The 20,654-nt window shown below is 49.2% G+C and overlaps 1 protein-coding gene across 2 annotated transcripts in view; it reads left to right on the top strand.

Moving 5' to 3' along the window:
- The window catches only part of LOC135366473 (venom metalloproteinase antarease TserMP_A-like), an 83,978-nt gene extending 65,125 nt beyond the window's left edge, over positions 1 to 18,853 (top strand). Inside the window, exons 16-21 of one of the 2 annotated variants that reach the window (XM_064599183.1) lie at positions 2,485 to 2,635; positions 3,986 to 4,114; positions 10,252 to 13,586; positions 13,739 to 14,240; positions 15,287 to 18,332; positions 18,441 to 18,853. In XM_064599183.1, coding sequence (XP_064455253.1) covers positions 2,485 to 2,635; positions 3,986 to 4,114; positions 10,252 to 10,419 — 448 coding nt within the window. In that variant the 3' untranslated portion in view covers positions 10,420 to 13,586; positions 13,739 to 14,240; positions 15,287 to 18,332; positions 18,441 to 18,853. Of the gene's footprint in view, positions 1 to 2,484; positions 2,636 to 3,985; positions 4,115 to 8,731; positions 13,587 to 13,738; positions 14,241 to 15,286; positions 18,333 to 18,440 lie in introns of those variants that run through there. The other variant, XM_064599184.1, reaches the window with a different exon arrangement.
- The last annotated feature ends 1,801 nt before the right edge of the window (positions 18,854 to 20,654 follow it).

Here is a 20,654-nt window from a genome sequence, read left to right on the forward strand (position 1 = left end):
CGTCCGGTCGAGCACGCAGAAAAGACGGCCTGTACGTCGTAATGGGGGGGGGGGAGCGCTCGCCGCCTCTAGCGTTCCCCGGTGCATTTCCCGGCCAGGAGCAAGGGGGTGTGCAGTTGCGGGCTTGGGCACCGAAAGACCAGTGGTACCAGCAGAACGGGGATGGGTTCGGTTGACGCTGGAATGCCGGCGACGGAGATCTTCTGCGCCTGCGGTTGGAGCAAGGTGAGCGCGTTCGGCGGTAAAATTGCGCGCGTGGCCCAGGGGAACGATCATGGGGGATGAAAAATGCCACGAGACTGCTCAGGCTCTGGTTGTCGGCCCTTAGTGAGGTGAGGTCAGATTGAGTTGGCTTTGTTTGCCCCGGGAACGTAGAGCATCCGTAGAGCGCCGTTCATCGACGGCGGAGATAGCCCATGACTTGCCGGTGGGGCGAGAGCGCAAACGGAGGGTTGGGCGACCTCCATAATTTTGTCCGAGTGCACGGCCAACTCACTGAGGGAGACGTTCGAAGTGGTGGCGTAGATCATTTGTACCGCCGAAGGCAGACGCTGGAGGAAGAGCTCCTTCAGAAAAGATTCGTCAAAGGTGGCTGCCCGATCGCCGAGGAGGCCCTGCAATTGGCGCAGGAATTGGGACAATTGTCTGTCCCCGAGGTCCTCGCCTGACAACAGTTGTTGAAAACGCCGACGTTCGGAGGCCGTAGTGCGCTTGATGATTGGCTGCTTTTAAGGTGTCGTAAGATGTTGCGCTCATCGCTGCGCACAGAATGTCGCCAGCGTCGAAGGCGACCTCAGGTGGTAGAGAGGAGACGACATGCTGGTATCTAGTAGACTGTGTTGTTATACCTGCGAGCTGGAACTGGCACTCGGCTTGGACAGACCAGATGGAAGGGTTCGCAGGCCAAAAGGGCGGCAGCCAAACTGCGAAGCGGTTAATGTGCGAAGTGGCTGGAGAGTCCTCCATGATTGAAGCGAAGGGGCTTTCGGATCACGTTTGGGTCACCAGTTGTGGGTTGTCGCGACAGAGGCAAAGGGTAGGAGACAATCTCACAGGTTGATGGTAGGCGAAAGAATGATTTATTGGGCAAGTTTCTTCCACCCTCGCGGCGTTTCTCCAAAATTCATCTGGATATCGTCGGTCCTCTACCTCACTCAGACGGCTACCGCTACTTGTCGACATGCATCGACCGTCTTTCACGGTGGGCTGAAGCAGCGCCCATGAAGGACTCCACCGCCCAAATTGTGGCTTCTACCTTCATGGCCACAAGGGTAGCGCGCTTCGGAGTGCCTGACGAAGTCATCACCGACCGAGGACCGCAGTTCGAGAGTCACCTTTTCCGGGCCTTCACGAAGTTCCTAGGAACCGCCCGACTTTGAACCACTGCGTACTACCCTGCCTGCAAAGGTCTGGTCGAACGGTTTCACAGGCACCTCAAGCAAGCCTTAGTGGCCCACGGCGATCGCCGATCGCTGGGGCGAGTTTCTTCCTTTCGCCGCTCTGGGAATCCGCGCCGGCCTCAAACCCGACCTCGTCTGCTCGCCTGTCGAGATTGCCTATGGAGCGCCCCTACGCATGCCCGCAGACCTCTTCATCCCAACGGAACCCTCCAGCACGACCCCTACAAAATACGCCCAGCACCTTCAGAGGCTTTTCGCCGATTTACGAGCTTCCCGACACGAGCCGTTTCCACTTCTCCTTCCTATGTTTCCCCCGACTTGTCGAGTGCGACGCACATCTTCCTCCGCACCGACTCGATCCGCCTTTCTCTCCAACCTCCATTTTCTGGCCCGCATCAGGTCCTCAAGTGCAGTGATAAGACTTCCACCATCAACTTCAACGACCGCAGGAGGTCGTTTCGGTTCACCGCATTAAGCGGGCGTTCATAGAACCGAGCTCTCCCATTTCCTGTACCCTGCATGATGTCGCCGCACTGCCTTCAGCTGCACCGGATACGTCCAAGACCGTCCGGGGCTGACCGTTCGCAAACTCCTTCCTTCGGTCCTCGTCGACCCTTTCTGACCCTCACTATTCGCCACCTGCCTCCCATCCTCAAGCACCCTCAGTGATCACCATCCTTCCTCTTTTTTTTTCCTGGGGGGAGGTTAGTTGTGGTGCGCGACGACAAAGATTATCGGCCATCGCTCGGGCACCATCTTGCGCTCACGCCAATAAATCATTCTTTCGCCTAACATCTACCTGTGTGGTTGTCTACCTTTTCCCTCTGTCGCGAGCCCCACATGTTCATTTCACCCCCCCCCCCCCACAACCCACATGTTCACTTCTACCTCTTCCGCGGTGAGGCTTGACCGTCTCTCTCTCTCTCTCTCTGACATACATACGTACATACAGCTTTTTGCACTGTCACATTTGTAATGGTGAAGTATTAAAAATCGGCATGGTACCTGCCCTGCCGGAGTCCCTACCAGTGTGTCTCCACAGCATCAACTGCAGCAACAATTAATGTTCTGACTTCTCACCCAGACTCGAAGAGAAGCTATGCCTGTACTACAACAACAGCGACAGCAGTGATCGTGTTGAAACTGACGCTCTACCAGGAGACTTAGTATCGCTGGATAAATATTGCGAATTGACTTTCGCACATTTGACTGATTACCAATTTAAGTTCGATAACGTAAGTATAGCACGTCTGCTTCATTTGCCTTCCGTTCGTTTTGACGATGTCACAGACTCGTAGTCCCAACCTTTCAACATAGCCAAGATTTGGGGCTGTCGGCTTGCATTTTATCTGGTATTGCGTTATTACGCTCTTAGAACGCAGATTGATCGCATATCACCGCATTATTCCGGTTGACATCTTTCTCTGTCTTGATTTCGAGAGAGTTGGAAGCGTACGCCTTTTCCTGACATGCCTTCTCCTCAAGTAAATAGGGGCAACGGTATCACTTTGTGCGGTAATTCGATCGTGTCATGTGCTGGAGTACTATTTACGTAGTACTATAAGCGTCGCGAAGGAACACGTTCTTAAAAGTTCTCAGAGCAAAGGCACGTAGCCGCGCTTTATTGTATGCAGTGGACGACATTCATTTTGAACATTACGTTTACATCATGCATTGACACTGTTAAAACAGAACTTCACCGCAATGCACTCTCCTAGCCAACCATCATTCAAAATGACATCATTCTGTGCATTGATATGTTGAAAATGGCAGGAGGCGCCTATCTGGGACAGGTTATCTTGTCCCAGGTAGGCGCCTCCCTAAGTGTTAGCTTTGCTCAATTGGTAGAGCCCTGGACCGGTAATCCAGAAGATGTGGGTTCGAGTCCTACAGCTGGCTAACCTTTTCAGTGACTTTCATCTTTCATCGTTCCTCCCCCCTGTTTTGAACAAATCAGGACGCAGAATGATATCATTCGGTATGATGGTTGGCTAGGAGCGTGCTATGTGGTGAACCTCTGTTATAACAGTGCAGATCAACGCGGATCCACGTTGCCGTAGCGGCACACGACTTGCTATCGAAGTGTGTTGACATTAGACTTACTGTTTAAGCAGATGAACACACATGTGCCAACAATACAGTAGTGCAGTCGCAGTGCAGGTTGTACCGAATAAAAGCTATACCCTTCGCTACACTGCCTATGAGGAACCTAGAACTCTTCGGCTGTAAGCTGCCTCTCCCACAAAAAAAAAAAAAAAAAAGGAAAGAGAAAGTGATGCCGAAACACATGTAAACTCAGTATTCAGTCACCGCTACCCGCACCACAACCGAATTTCTCGCTTCGTGCAATGTCAATTCCGTGTTCACTGGAGTTGACGTAATGCGGAAAGCCGCTAAGATTCCTGAACGAGGAAGCCCAATTAGTGAAACAGTGACTAAATGAAAACTCAGGGGACTGCGAGTCATGGCGGTATGTAAGAGCTATACAGTGAACATAATCTTTACAGTGACGTTACAGCAAGTTTTGTTTTTCTGATATTCAGCGACCATCCACCGGCTTCATCCACGTTTACTACTCGTTCCAGGAGACGGGCATCAAAGCTGGTTGTGTGGTTCCTTGCGTAGGCAAGAGTGAGAAGCAGGGAGCAACGCAGGTTTATGGAGCTATAGACCAACTGGAGGGCTCCCCTTGTGACCCTTATGACAAAGATAAGGTAATCTTATCAATAATGACACATATCGTTCTCATCGGTAAACTGTCCCTCAACACCAATATTCATCAGAACTGATCGGGCGACGTGCTCTAGAGCAGTGGGCGTCCTGTTGTTCTTGTTTTGCCCAGTATAGCAATAATACAGATGACTGTGCTGACAGCTCCGGGGGAATCCAATGTCTATGGGATGACACTATGACTAGAGCTGAGCGCGGGTGCTGGTATACCCGTTATAGTCCGCTGACACCTCCTTAGTTCTGCTATTTGCCGTCATAAATGCAGTCTTGCTGTAGGTCGGCGATGAAATGCGAGTGTGCCCGCCTGGCGTTTGCGGGTAATGCGGCATTCACATAATAGCCGCACCTATTAGCCCCGCCTCATTTCACCAGTTTCCGGGCGCAGTGACTAGCTCATATCGGCTTACTGCAGCAACAGACGCGTTAGAGGAGTTAGGACATAAATGGGACAAACCACCTGCAGACTCTCAACTAAGTGAAGTTTATTCGAAGAGGAAGTATTTATAGAAAAAAAAAAATACGTCATCATAGGGCATATCAGAACCTGATACACCTTATCAAGTTCAGACTCACCACGTGGTAGACTAGAAAGTGTTGCAGTCATACTCCTGACCTTGAGGGTTCACCAAGGTTCCACAATTCCCTACTGGAAAATCCTATATGTAGATCCTCATATGATGTTATTGGATATAGGACATATAAGTGGTGTAGGTACCACAGGAGTTATAGGAGCAATGTAGGTATTATAGGAGATGTAGGACCTGCGTCTCCTATATGATCTGTACACTGCGTGTATGGGGACACGGCATAAAATTTGGCTGTGGCGATACATGCATATACATGCAATGAACAAAAATAATAAGAGAGGAGTACAATAAAATACCGTCTACTTCCCGTTATTTATTAATACCATTCACAATTTTTTTACATTCAAGGTCACAGCTGTAAAGGCTTGCACTGCCGTGGAGCAGATGGCGGAGTTGCATGGGTGAGGCGTATGCCTCATCTGTTTCACAGTAAACACAAATCAGTGAGGAGCTCTGCAACGTACTTTGACCCGACTTACTTGATGTCTTTCAACGTTTCCGTGACGTATCTGTTCATTTTCTCATGTCGTGTGTGTGCTGGCTCATCTGCGTTGTTCACGAAAATCGATCCGTAAAAAGCATCTCAAATTCGCAAATTCCTCGTAAGAAGCAGGGCCACTGGAGCATCACATGTGACATCTTCACCCTGGTAAGCGTTGGAGGCTTGCCAATAGGGACACTGAGGTAACAGATAGAGATAAGGTAATAGGAATCACAAGGGTAATATTCACACTGAGAGCATAAAGTCGGAGGAACCCACATGCTGGAAAGGATACTGAACAAAAAGCACGAAACATGACACTACTGGCACGCAACTAACCTTTACTTCACCAAATCTAAGGGCTTCTGGACGTACCTTCCAACACGCACACAAGAAAGCACGTCCAGGCATCACCTGTAGAGCAGAATAACACATCCACAGCAGTTCGGTGCACCAGAGGAGCTCAGAGCCGCCACGAAACGCGAAAATCCGGATCCGAGAACAAACGCGTCTGACCTCAACGAACTTTGCAAGCGAAATGGACGACAGAGCAGTGTTGCCACACGCAAAAGCAATTTATCTGTAGATCCGAGTCCGAAAAATCTGTAGATAGAGGTAAAAATCTGTAGCCACTCAAAAGTCAGTTTCTTGAACGTTTTTCCTTCAAATGCGGAATGTCTGCCTGCGTCTCTAAATTAGTGGAAGAACGTATTTTGTTCCACTGCTGAAGACCACAGTCGGAATTTATTGCCGCGGCGCACTGGCATTGCGCATTTTGGAACTTTGGGTTTGCGATGTCGCGTATTAAAGTCTGCTAGAATTTAAAAAAAAGTGCCACTGCACGCAGATTTTAATATTTTGACATGTGTATTCACATGAGCTGTGGCGTTCCAACGCAAGAATAACGCATGGCGTGTAGTAGGAACAATTCTCTCACTCGTTCCACCATCACAATGGTGAGCGAGGGTCCCAATGGACAACAAAGACAATAAAGCTCGATATATTATTCCCACGGACATAATGAAAGCCTACATGCGTGACGTGCAGTATAAACGTTGTGATTTCTTTTCAAAGTCAGTCAAGTCTGTGAGGCACACACAACTGGCAACGCACACATAAACACTCAAGAAAAATGATTGAGCGTTGACGTTCGCCAATGGTTCAGTCGCTGTAGACGTCCTTCTCCTCTGGCGAGCTCCGCCAGTTTCGTCATCGGCGGATCAAATCCTTGTCAACGGCAAAGGCGAAGCAGCTTGCCCCCAAAAGCATGTGTTTTGTGTGCAGGAAGCCAGTTATGGTGGTCGTTGAGAGGTTGTCTCTTTGCTTCGTTTTCATCCAATTAACTGTGGAAAACATTCTAAAAAATAGTCCTTAAAACACTCATTTCCTCATTCTGCTGACGTTTTTCATTGTTGTCGTTTTGTGCACTGATGCGTAACACTGGGTCGACTGACTCATTCGTTGGAGCAAAAAATCATGAGATTTCCAGAAATCTCTGTAGATCTGTAGATTTTTCCAAAAAGTAGGTAGATCTCATGATAAATCTGTAGGTGTGGCAACACTGCGCCAGAGCGCCAGAGCCCCGCCTGGGGGCGGCGGTGAAAGAGGAGGAGGATGCATGCTGTTCAGGCGCTCTCGCACTATGGCAAGGGAACGGAAAGTCGCGCGAAGACGGGACTAATACTATCGGAAAGAGGACGCTTTCCCCGTCAAAAAGAGACCTCAATCGCCTTTCTGCGCCAACAAAAACCCCATATCGTGAAAAATGCTCTCGGTCCTATGTATAAGAGGGCCGCCGTTGCCAAGGTGTCCTAACTCGGGAACAGAGAGGGATAGAAAGGTGCCGCAAGTTTCTAGGAGTTGCCTATGTCGAGTGCGTTTATTCATTGAAAGGAAATTCGCATCCGCCGCGGGCTTGACATCTGAAAATGGGGACAAAATCAGGAAATGGTGGTCGGTGTCAGGAATTTCGAGAATGACGCCTTAACCGCTGGAAATGGGCGGGTGGTTTGAATGAGAAAGTTGTAGAGCAGAGAACAGAGCACATGCACACAAAATTTCGACTGAATCGGACGTCGGGTATGTGAGTTAAGACTCCGAAACAGTGGGAAGCGTTTCAGAGTTGCGCTAGCCACACTGGTCGCCTCGTCCGATATCGCGAGAACGGAACGTCGCGCGTCTGCGGGATCAATGCTGTTCGAAAGAGCACATCGAGGCTGTCACAACGAAGGGAAACACGACCATGTCGCAGCAAGGGGAACGTTTTGGGGGAAAAAAGCCGTCGGTCCCATGTACTGGGAGGCCAGTAAACGCGGAAACCTGTAACTCGAGTACCGCTCAAGTTGAAAAAGTGTGGTATATTTTACCACGTGCACCGCGTCGATAACAGTATGCTCTCCAAAGATACATCATGTCCGACGCGAGCTTATTTCCGAAAAAGGGCCCCGAAGTTCGAAAAAACGACGTTTCTAACGCGTCTCCTCGTACAACTTCTAAACCACTAGAGATCAGCTGCTAGTGTGATTTGAGCGATCGTAGAGCTATTCCAGACCTGTTCGGACCTAAATTTTGGTCTCGATCCGACAAACGGGGCGAGAGGAACGGGACTTTCGAGGTGTCGGAAGCACCGGCGGGGGCCTTGAATTTCCAAATATCTCGGCAACTGTCGATTTCACACTAGCCACGAGCATGCAGGCGAAGGGGGAAGAAATGGGAATTCGTCACAAAAAACAGCGTCCCGATATGACAGCTGCAGACCGAGATATTAGACCCAGAAACCCATCGAGCGACAAAGCAATATCGCTGGATGGGGTTCAACAACTGCTGGACGGTTGAAAAACGCCAAGTACTGTAATATGCCAAATGTGTGCATGGAACGCACGCATCATTTTATGTTTGATGTTTGGTCGATCAATAATGGACTTGTATGTATGTTCAAAAAATGAATCGAACATCAGTTATTTTAAGCTGCAGCTTAAAATAACTGATGAAGCACATATCGGCCCTCCTAAAATCAACATAAAATTTTTACATGTAAAAATTTTATATTGATTTTAGGAGGGCTGATATGGTGTTCCTGCACGTTCTTACTCGTTTCAGGGTTTCAGGGACTTATAACTGGTCGACAAAGGATGACTCCTATGTAGCCGTATGTGACCCTGTATGGCTCCTGCATGGTCTACATATAGGACCCGTGTAACTCCTACATCCTCAATGTAGGAACGTATGGGTCCTGCATGGTCCTACATGACTCCTGCATGGGCCCGTTTAGGATCCCATAATGGCCTACACAGGAGTTATATAGAACCTTATGGCTCCTACATGACTCCTGCAGGGACTCGTATAGGATCCCATAATGACCTACACAGGAGTTGTATAGTTTCTTAAATAACCCATAAGGATCCTGTAGCATCCTATATAATTTTACACAGGACCTATATGAATTACTTATGGGTTTTTTCAATAGGGTTACGTACACCGTCAAAAAACAACAACTTTATTACGAGATGATGACTGGTGAGTTTCATCTCCAGGTGCGATACTCTACCCCACTGCTGGTGGTGATACGGGGAATGAAATAACGAGCCCCATCACAATAAGGATGGAAGTCCTGTGGTGTCCAGAAAGGCGAAGAGAACCTTAAGAGCAGAGCGTTGGTGGGCTGGATGCGGCCAGGGAGCAAGCAATTTAGTGAGAGAGAGGGGACGAGAGTCTAGCTCGTTAAGGGATCCGGAGAGAACGGTTCCAGAAGGTTGGTAGTGTGGGCAATGGAGAAGAATGTGCTCTAGATCTTCAACAGCTCCGCAGTGACTGCAGTGAGGTGAGTCCTTTTCCTGGTTAGTGAGTGATAAGAAAGGTGAGCTGACACAGGAAGGTGGTTTGTCCCATTTATGTTCTAACTCCTTGTTCGCGTCTATTGCTGCAGGAAGCCGACACGAACATGTACCAACTACTCCGCTCTGTCCCTCTTGTGCGTAGTGACTAATTTCGAAATTTTTGAAGAGAAAATTCCCCGAAAATATAATTTCCGTGACAGAACTCGTGGTCACTTCCATGGGAATCCTTCCCAGATTTGGTACTCAACATCTGTGACGACCCAGGACTCCGAGGAGGTCGTCGCTGAATCCAGGCGGGACTGCCTAGCCTTATGCAAAGGGTGGGCGTGCGTTCATGTGCGGTCCTGGAAATGGTTCGGTCCATGCGTGCGGTACTGGAACGGTTCTTGTTCCTGACAACTTAAGTGTCAGGGAACACGCGTGCTACTTATATGATTATCTCACAATATCCCCATACGATTGCAATAGCTGTTATCGAGTCACTTTCCCACATATTTTACAAACGTTCTCTCAGTTTTCCCCTCATACTCATAGAAAATGTTACCTTGCGATGCTTCTTTTTTAGAGTGATTAAAGTATCCAATTTGCTAAGAGTGACCAAAAGGACACCAAACTAACTTATGCGCCGAAATAGTGGCGGACTGCTCCTGCGTGTGCAGCCCCCTAATTTCTTCAAGCTTGCATTTTGTATGCAAAATGCAAGCTTGAAGAAATTAGGGGGCTGTCCTCTATAGTAATCTAATGTAATCTGATGCTATCTAATATTGCGATTGAGCTTTTCGACATGCGGTTCTTGTGCATGTGTGTTTGAGCCGGAGAGAAATAACTGCAGTTCTTTTTTCTCTCTTTCTCGGGTGGGCGCACTTGACGAAACTTACTTCTTTCAGTGACATCCTGATCGTTTGAGCACAATCTACCGTTGATTGTCACGTACATAAGAGCACAAACGCAACTGAACGGCATCAGTTGTGGTAGCTCTTGAGTGTATTACAGATGTACATGATACAAAGGTAAGCAGGGTTCAGAAGTGAGGTTGATGGTGTGTTTCCCTGGATAAGAACAGCGCTTGTTAAGGACGCAGAGAAGAAGGACACGGACGGGACAACGCTGGCTATCAGTTCATGTCACTAACTTGAACGCATGTATTTGTTGTGCAGCTCAGTTCCCACGGGACCTCCTGAATAACAGTACTTACATCTTCTTATGACTGATTGCAGGTGTGCATTGAAGGAGAGTGTAAACATCACGAAGTTTGCAAGGGCTGCACCAAGCGTCCATCACAATCAAAAATGCCAAAGCGGAGAAAGCCTACGAAACCAGTTGTCATGAATATTACACACAGGGGCAACTTATTTGGCAAAGGAAAAAAAAAAACAGTTTCCTAAACTCATCTGTGCAGATTCATTCGCGATAATATGCAGAAGCTCTCTCTGGATGTTCAACAGAACGAAAGCAGATATAGACGCTTTCGGTCTCTGTGCTTCCCGTTTTTCTTTGTAAGTGTGAATAAACACAACCAGAGCTTCCGCATTTTTTCTTGTTCTCGCGTGCACTCGCCGGAAGCACGAGGTGTGATGTCGGTGACTGGACTGCATATGTGATGCACAAGTCATCGTTTTGAATTTGTGTAGTGCGCGTTTCGAAAATCACTTTGCATGTCTCGTACTCAAAACGCTTCAATTCACCAGTTTTGTGGAGTAGCTTGTGAAATGGTGCACTACTTATTTCTTTTTGCCACAGTAGTCCAGTGCGTAGCAGACATAGCAATTTGGTGCTTGACCCTGTGGGGTATGTTGTGATCACAAAATTCAGGATAACAGCAATCAAAAGCAAAATGTGATGAGACAGTTAAAAAACAAATAAAGAAGATCATGAAGTTTATTTTGCTGAACACTCCCTAACAAAAGGAAAGAAAAAAAAAGTCAAATTGGATCAGACATCATAACTGATCGCACATCATGGGAGTCATATCAGAGGGTGGATCACATAAGCTCATAGGTGATGTCCAAGCATAAGGCAATTACCAGACTGTCCCTCAGAGTCGATGATGCACAGCTCCCCTCAAGGACAATAGTGGCATCTGCACACCATTGCAGCACATCCATTCCCCACAGTATCGATTTTAGTCCTGCCATTGCCATATTAAAGAGTATAGGACTGAGAATGCTTTCTTGAGGTACGCCTTGATGAATATGGTGCTTGGGGCTTTGTTCGTGGGATGTGTGGACAGCAACAGTTCGGTCCGTAAGGAAATCGTGGAGCCAGCTGAAGAGGCGACCCGATACGCCAAAAAAACGCAACCAGTGGAGCCTCACATGTGTGCGAGACGGTATCATACGCGCGCTTAATGTCCAGGAAGACCGATTCAACGATCCGCCGATGAGCACGAGCCGCCAGCGTCGTGCTGTAGAGCGTCGTGCTGTAGAGAGTGTCGTGCGACTGTAGAGACTAAACGAGGTCGAGAACTGGATCCATGGAGCCTCGGTGGCGACGAAATCCAGCCATTTCTTGAAGGAACACACTTTGTTTTTCGAGCCACCAGTCGAGGCGATGTAAGACCATTCTCTCCATCAGTTTTCCCATACAGCTTGTCATACTCCCAGGGCGTAAGGAGGATGGGGCATTTTGGGGTTTGCCTGGGTTCAGGATGGGAACAACTAGTGCCTCCCTCTATGTAGATGGTACGGATCCCTGTCGCCAAGACGTATTATAAACATGATGGAGAGCTTGGAATGACTGCTCGTCAAGGTTTCGCAGTGCGGCATAGGTGATTTTATCTGGTCCTTTGAACGATCGCACATTCACAAGTTTTAACGCAGTCTTCAGATCGATTAGAGTAAAGTCGCGGTTCATAACGTCCGGCGGGCGGGGGCAGTCTTGGTCGATTTCTGTCGTCAAGCTCTGGACAAAACTGTTGTATACCACAGGCGTTGAGGCAGCCCCCAGTGTCGTAAGGACGACCTAGAAATCTGCCACTAGCGTGGTTTCGTCTACACCCTTAACCATAGCCAATGCCGCGAGAGGATTCTTTTGTAGGGGCGCATCCTTCAAAATCGAAAGGGAGAATTTCAAAGGTCGAATTGTCCTCCAAATCTCTGTGGCGGGTTCAAACGGTGAAAGGTGTTGACAAAACTTACGCCAACGCTTCTGGTCTTCGTTCTTAAGTTCTCGTATTAGCTTAGCTCTCATCCGGTATGCCACAATATCAGGAAGATGCCCAGTCCGGGAAGCCGTTCTCTCTGCTCGGGGACGTAATGCTCTAAGGTGGTTAATTGCTGAATGACCGACATGACCTGTTACCCTTTTAGACTGGACAACCGCGTTCTGCATGGCGGCACGAATGCCTTGCGACAGAGCCTCTGGGGACATACCGGTGTACACAAATGTTCGGAGGCGGGCACGAAAGAGTCTCCAGTCTGGGAAAGGAATCAATCCAGTAGTGGGTGACCGAGGCACTCTTTCGTGCGAAATGTAGAAGGGAAAGTAGTCACTACCTCGGGTGTCGACATCGGTAGCGCACGACAAGTGACGAATTATGTCTGCTGAGCACCAGGAAATATCCAGGACATCGAGCGACGTTGGTGATCGCATATAAGTTGGCTGTCGGTTGTTAAGTAGGCACATGTCAACAGTCTCCATTGCTTCCAAACAATCTCCTTCCCCGTCCGTCCATTCTACGGCTTCCCCAGGCCGTATGATGAGCATTGAAGTCACGCGGCACGGTGGCTGGTGATTCAGTTCACGGAACCTGTACCGCGGAACGTAGATAGATACTTCCGAGGCAGCACAAACCCTCGGGGAAAGAATGGGCACCCTATGGGGGCTTCGGCGCCTGAATCCTGGGTTCCAGCGGTGGGGGAACGGAGGAGGTGGAGCGCAAGAGAAGATGGTTAGAAGGTCGTTAGTCCCCCGACGGTGCAGTGATCACTTCCCGGTCTGGACTGATCTTGGTCATGTGACCAAAATATAGGATCGCTGCCCGATGCTGATCTGGTCACTTCACGATAATCAGTCACATGACCGGGGTGCGGCAACGGATTTCTCTTCCTAGACTGTCAGGCACCGAGTGTTGCAATCACGTGACCGACAGTTCCGAATCTGCCAATGATGTTCCTGAGCCTTGTTTGCACTGTTCGAGTCCCCGTCGCCCTCGCTGTGAGTAATGAATGTGTCCGGCCGGGCTCCTCATACTTTCGAAGAATTGCGACATTTTTAAGTGATTCATCGAAGAGTAAGTGCTATTTATTCTTGTGGTACTCCTCGCATTGATAAACGTTACTCACTGTACCGTTCTAGAAGGCTTCCCTCGAAACTGGAAACACAGCATCACATAGTTTCGATTTCAGTGATCCATCGCGGTTTTCGCGTTGCTTTTAGGATAGTGGACTATGTTTTGGTGAAAATATGCTTGAGTAAAGTAGAATCGTGTGTATATTGTGTATGTGATGTTATACGAAATATAACCATTTCTCAGGACAACTGCGTGCTGGAGCTGTATTTTCCAAGTCCTGCATGTCTACAAAAATTGGAATGCTGGGGTCTTCCGCTGAAGGTTTGTTTTTGTAGTCATTCTAAATTTAAAAAAAAAATCCGAAGTGAATAAATTATTCCGCCTTAATCTGTTTGCGTAATATGATCGACGCACGATATCTCAATTGGTTTCAAATTGTGAGTGAATGTAAGCTAGCCTGATCTTCTATGCAGGACCACTTCCAGAGCGTGCTTAAAGTGTGCACCACCACATCTCTGCCTCAGAGCCAGTGATGATGGTCAAGCTTTTTCTACCGGATCTTGTCATGCTGACAGCATGAAGTTTAGCTATTTGATCTGTATTCAATAACGTGTGCGTGTTATGGTGTGGTGTACGTGTGGTGTACGTGTCCTTGTGTACGTGTGGTGTACGTGTGGCGTGCCTGTTATGGCGTGTTATGGTGTGGTGTACTTTTGTCAGTGTAACACTGACCTCAAGCTATTTTCCACTTTCAGAATCCACCCAGCACTTCGGTTACAACACTATGAACCTATAGCGCTGTGATGTTTGCGTGAAAGCAAAACAATCTGATATGCTGTGTTGTTTTTTTCTTTTAAAAGGACTTCGGGTATTCATAATAAGGGGCCTTCATAGCAAGAAAGCCAATGTATAAGAAAAGGCATCTTCTTGATACATTGATATTTTGCACGGTTCTAAAGGTTCGAGTCTTCAAAGGTACGAGTCACACTACATTGTGCATTGCTAGTTCTCGAATTGTGTGTATATTGCCCTACTATTGGGAAAGGTGCACAGATATTCCCTTCTATTTTCTTAAAGAGGGTAGAACGATTACACCAGATGTCATACGGATCCTCAAGTTGTTCATGCGTTCCACGTTGTTGGGTGTAACTGGTTACCAATAACTCGATAGTAGTATATGGGTATGTCGGGGGAGACCGCATGAGAAACTACAACATGGTCACCAGGGCTGCGACACCGTCGTTCGCGTATTTTTTCCCGCGCGGCGCGTGTGCGGAGGGTTGTCCGCGCGCTTATCGGCGGGGGGAGGGCCGCGTGCGCGCTTACCCCCTCACATTTTTCAGCCTGGGCCGACTTCTTTCGTCATTTTTCAATCTGTGCCGACTTCAACCCTATTTTTTTTTCATCTACAACGGGTGTGCAGCAGGCTGTTTACATGCAAAGGATAGCCATACACAAAACTACAAGTGAAAATATATTTATTAAGGTCATTAATGTCAGAAATTATGCTATGACTCTGTGTGAAGGAGAAAAACTTAGCCAAAAAACCTGATGCAGAAGAAACACAATACACCAAACAAAGATTATACTTATTACAGGCATGATGCAATAGCATTGAAGGGGTATCACACATCATACACAATATTTTTTATTATTAATGGAAGTTTTCAATTAAGCAGAAGGGATAGCACATTTAATCAAATAAGATATTTTTAATCAATATCATTACAATCAAAATTACAAGTTTTATTATAAAAAGTTTCACATTATTATACGTGAGCACCATAGTGGAGTTTTAATTACAAAGTTCTGATAGGATGTATGTAACTTCAAGAACAATAGCTGGGCCGACCTCTCAAGCGATTTTTTATTATTGTTTTTAGCGCGCCGTGGGTGGCGCGCAGGTGAGGGGCTGTCAGGATGCTTACCTGCAGGCCGACGGGCTCGGTGTGCCCTGGGCCGACTTCTTTGGCGATTTTTCCACATGGGCCGACTTCTCTAGCGATTTTTTTCCAATCCAGGCAATCCAGACATCATCAACCGCCAACCCCGACGCCGAAGTACCGAGACCAACCTACTCCGCCGCTGTGAGACAGGTGCCACCTACTCGTCCGTCGTACTACGGAAACCGTTGGACGCCTCCTCGGCCTGTCCAACCTACTCCTAGCGTCCCGCCACACCCTCAGCCGTTTCGCAAAACGGGCGTTTGGCGGACTCCCGACTTCAGACCGCTTTGCTACCACTGCAGAGAGGCCAACCATGTCTATCGCCGATGTCCCTACCGACGTCTTGGCCTTCCCGGTTTTCCACCCGACGCCCCCCGCCCCCAGCGCGGTAGTCGCCCCGCGGCAATTGAAGACTATCTACGGCAGCAGAATGCTTCTGCTGGCTCGCGACGCGACCTGTCCCCGAGCGTCTCCCACCGCAGCAGGTCGCCAGGAAGAGCACGTTCACCGTCACCGACAAGACGACCTGTGTGGCGCAGCCCTAACCGGGAAAACTGAAGACTGCAACTCCGGGAGGTGAAGCTGCGGACCGATGACAAGTTACAATTCCTCCAACTCGACGAACAGCAACGCAGCGCAACACAACTCTCCAAAAATTACCAATAACCTGAAAATACTCATCGACGGCCATGAGATGATCGCGTTAATCGATACCGGAGCCGACGACTCTGTTATAAGTGGTAGGTTGGTTAAGAAGCTTTGCAAGGTGCAAACGAAGTGGGATGAGCCTAACATCGGCACTGCTGGTGGACACGTCGTAACACCGACTGGCCGATGCACGGCAGTCATACAAGTGCGTGACATCCAGTACGTCGTCAGCTTTGCCGTCTTACCGAACTGCCCACGGGATATAATACTCAGAATGGACTTACTAGTCGAAAACGAAGACTTCATCGACTTACTTCAGACTTATCGACTTCACAAATGGAGTTATCTCTTTTAAAACGCCGGAAACAGCAGAAGACAAGTGGTGGGCACGAATAACCGCGAAGAAACGCGCAAACACGGACGTAACCGCCGTGACGACTTAGCACGTCAACCTGCCTCCCTTGTCGTCAGTCCTTGTGACCGCTACGTGCGAGAGAGCACGGACTGGCTGTTTGTTGGCTGAAGGCAACACGCAACTTCTCCTCGAACGAGGAATTGGGATAGCAAGAGGAATTGTGCCCGTAAGAAACGGAATATTCCAACTCCTGGTTACAAATTTTCGCCCGGAGCCACAACACCTGGCGAACGGCACGAAGATAGCCGTCATCGTAGACCAATACTCCACCATGGATGTTTGCCTGATGGGCACTGCTCGCATCGCGGTCACCACGGAACACGAGGCCGAACATTTCGACGTAAACCCTCAACTCAAAAGCAAACCCTTCTCCAGATGCTCAACGATTTCAGTGACTGCTTCGCTGCATCGTCGAAAGTAAGACAAACGCCCATTGCGAAGTACCGCATCATCGTCGACGAAAAGGCCCGTCCAATTCACCGCATGCCATACCGGGTCTCCTGCAAAGAGCGAGAAACGATCCGAACGCAAGTAGAAGAGATGCTAAGAGATGACATTATCCAGCCGTCGACCAGTCCGTGGGCATCGTCGGTGGTACTAGTGAAGAAGAAGGACGGAACACTCAGGCTCTGCGTCGAGTACCGGAAACTCAATGAGATAACGAACAAGGACGTCTACCCGTTACCGCGCATCGACGACACGCTCGATCACCTTCAAAACGCATAATTTTTCTCTTCCATGGACCTCAAGACAGGGTACTGGCAAATTGAAGTCGACGAACGGGACCGTGAGAAGACTACCTTCGTCACTCCGGATGGACTTTACGAATTCAAGGTTATGCCTTTCGGCCTTTGCACAGCACCAGCGACGTTCCAACGTGTTATGGACAGAGTTCTCGCCGGGTTAAAGTGGCAAGCCTGCCTGGTGTACCTCGACGATGTTGTCGTCTTCGCAAGAACATTCGAAGAACATGTTGAACGGCTAAAGCAAGTCCTCGAGGCTATCAGAACTGCAGGGCTGACGTTGAAGCCTCAGAAGAGTCGATTCGGCTACGAGGAAATCAGATTTCTCGGCCATCTCGTGAGCAGCGACGGCGTACGCCCCGACCCCGAGAAGACGGTGGCCATTGCAAATTACCGTGTTCCTTCTGACGTGAAAGACGTTCGAAGCTTTCTTGGCCTTTGCGCCTACTGCCGACGGTTCATTCCGAACTTTTCAAGAATTGCGTCACCCCTGAATGCCCTCACGAAGGACGGATCCACGTTTATCTAGAGTGAAGCCCAGCAACAGGCGTTTGATGAATTGAAGACGCGTCTACAGACCGCACCCGTGCTGGCCCACTTCGATCCAAATGCCGAAACAGAAATACACACCAACGCAAGCAACGATGGTCTAGGATCCGTGCTGGTTCAACTTCACGACGGCGTCGAACGTGTCATCGCTTACGCAAGCAGAACGCTAACCAAGGCAGAAAAGATCTATTCGACGACCGAAAAAAAGTGCCTTGCACTCATATGGGCCATCACAAAGTTGCGCCCCTACCTGTACCAAGGGGATGAAACTCGCGAGTTCACTTGCGGACTAAAGTGAGGCGCTGCGAGCTTTTCGCGTCATCAAACGTCATGAAACGTCAGAATTTTTACGTCGAAGAGCGAGTTCTCAACCGTCACGTGCCCATTGGCTCCTGAGGCCGCTCCCCCGGTATGCGAGCGCTCATTGGTTGGTTTGAAATTATGAACTTTCCATGGCGCGCTCAAGCCGGCGACCGTGTCGGCGGTGCCGGAGCAACTCCAGCAACTCGCCGCAAAGTTTCCAAATGTGTTGGGTGCAGCAGGGACGCAAGCAGAGCATCTACGCCGGTACCGCTTTGGATGGTTTTTAGTGTCCTTCCCTAACATGTTGTCGATACTGACTCTGAAAAACTCGGTGCCTCATGGATACTTCTGCAAGTCAATTGAGTGGTAGATAAGCGGAAGGCAGGTGTGCTTCGCTTGCTTGGTGCGACAACGATTCAAGGAGGACGAATACTGTGTTTTTCCGCTACTCACTCGATGACAGGTAAGTCAGTTCGTATTCTATTTTGCCGCTTAGCATAACATAGCGCCGCACCTGTGGCAGGTAGAATTTTTGGTTTTCACACTTCTGATCCCTATCTTTCTTGTTCAGGTATAAGCACTCAACTCATATCTTCTTCAGAATAGCATCTGCATGGATACAGTAGAATGGATATGACACGATGACACTCAGAGTGGTTGGATCATCATCTTTCGGCGTAGCAGCTTCACAATTTCGTTTGTGACGGATCAACCAGGGGCCTACACAAGCAGCAATATGGACACGTTCTCTGTCATGCCGGACCTCTGAATGTGTGTGCCTGTGCAGCCAATATACTGTTGTTCTACTGTGAAATCTTCCACGTGAGACATCAGCTATCAGTGAATGCAAAGTTGCTTCGGCATTTCATTCGAACTTCAGAAACAATGTTCACATCATGTTCGTGTTGTGCACAGCTACAGCAGACTTCATATTTGTGCTTTGGAAATACCTATCCCGGAAAATAAAGCACTTTGTGTAACAGAGACCAGCCAACGCTTCCACATTTTGTTATTTATTTCACTCGACGCGAACGGAGATCCACAACCACCCAGAACTGCCCCGAACCGCCAAAGCGGGGGAGAGGGAGAGAACAGATGGGAAAGGGAAAGCCTCGCCAGCGTCACAGGTCACCCAGGGAGACAAAAAAAAGCAAAGCAAAAAGCTACTCAACCGACGTCCAACGATTGGCCCAACGCTTGAGGTCACGTGAGTTTTTCCCAACAATAGCATTATACTACACGTTCATTCCCCTGCCTGTACGGACGGCCGTTCAAGGTGGTAACAGACCACCATTCTCTGTGCCGGCTGGCTGGTTTAAGAGACCCCTGAGGACGCCTAGCGAGATGGAGTCTCCGATTACAGTAGTATGACGTAACCGTCACTTACAAGTCAGGAAGAAAACACAACGACGCCGACTGCCTGTCCCGAGCACCACTCCAGCGACAGGACAACAGCCTCGAGGACGACGACGCCTTCCTCGGTCTAATGAGCGTGACTACCATGTCTACCAAGCAGTATAACGACCCCGAATTGAAGACACTCGTCGACTATCTGCAGGGCCGCGCCGACAATGTTCCTCCCATCTTCAGAAGATCACTCCCAAGTTTTTCCCTACGTAATGGTGTTCTCTACAAAGAAAACCACGCACCACAAGGCGCTACGTGGCTTCTCGTTGTGCCTGGAGACACGCGCACCGAGATTCTTGAATCCTGCCATGACGAACCGTCATCATGTCATTTGGGATACAGCCGGACACTGGCCCGTATAAGGGAAAAGTACTACTGGCCAAAACTGGCCAAGACCGTACACCACTACGTAAGGACGTGCCGGGAATGCCAACGACAAAAAACGCCGCCGGTACGACCTCCTGGGTACCTTCAGCCAATCGCACCGCCGTCGGCGCCGTTCGAGCAGATTGGGATGGATCTACTCGGGCCCTTCCCACGTTCGTCTTCCGGAAATCGTTGGACAATCGTCGCCACCGACTACCTGACACGCTATGCTGAGACTAAGGCACTTCCACGGGGCACAGCAACAGAATTGGCGAAGTTCTTCATCGAGCGAACATCGTACTACGGCACGGAGCTCCAACCGCCTTAATCACCGATAGGGGAACGGCATTTACAAGCAGGCTAACACAAGAAGTCATTCGACTCAGCCACACCTCTCACCGGAGGACAACGGCGTACCATCCGCAAACGAACGGGCTCACCGAACGCCTAAACAAAACCCTTGCCGACATGATTTCGATGTACGTCGACGTCGAGCACAAGACATGGGACGAAATACTGCCTTACGTCACGTTCGCCTATACCACGGCTGTCCAGGAAACAACGGCATTCACACCGTTCCGCCTTGCACACGGCCATGACGCATCGACTATGCTGGACGCGATGCTGCCCCACGAACCCAGTGATGTGGAAAACGACGCTCTGGACTTCACACAGCGAGCAGAAGAAGCCCGCCAGCTGGCCAGACTACGGATTGGTCAACAACAACGCGTCCATGAAAGAAGATACAATTTGCGCCGACAAGACGTACGCTTCAGTCCAGGCGACTTGGTATGAGTTTGGACGCCGATTCGACGACGAGGCCTGAGCGAGAAGCTAGTGAAGCGGTACTTCGGTCCCTACAAAGTACTTCGACGCATTGGAGACCTGGATTACGAAGTGGTACCTGAGGGCAGCATTCCCTCTCGACGACCCCCGAGGACCACCTGACCACCTGGTGTTTCTGCCTGAAGGGAGCTCATCACTTGAAGTGGTTCGCAAGGCGAAGTCTTTG

Source organism: Ornithodoros turicata, chromosome 8 (genome assembly GCF_037126465.1).
Source record: "Ornithodoros turicata isolate Travis chromosome 8, ASM3712646v1, whole genome shotgun sequence".
NCBI lineage: Eukaryota > Metazoa > Arthropoda > Arachnida > Ixodida > Argasidae > Ornithodoros > Ornithodoros turicata.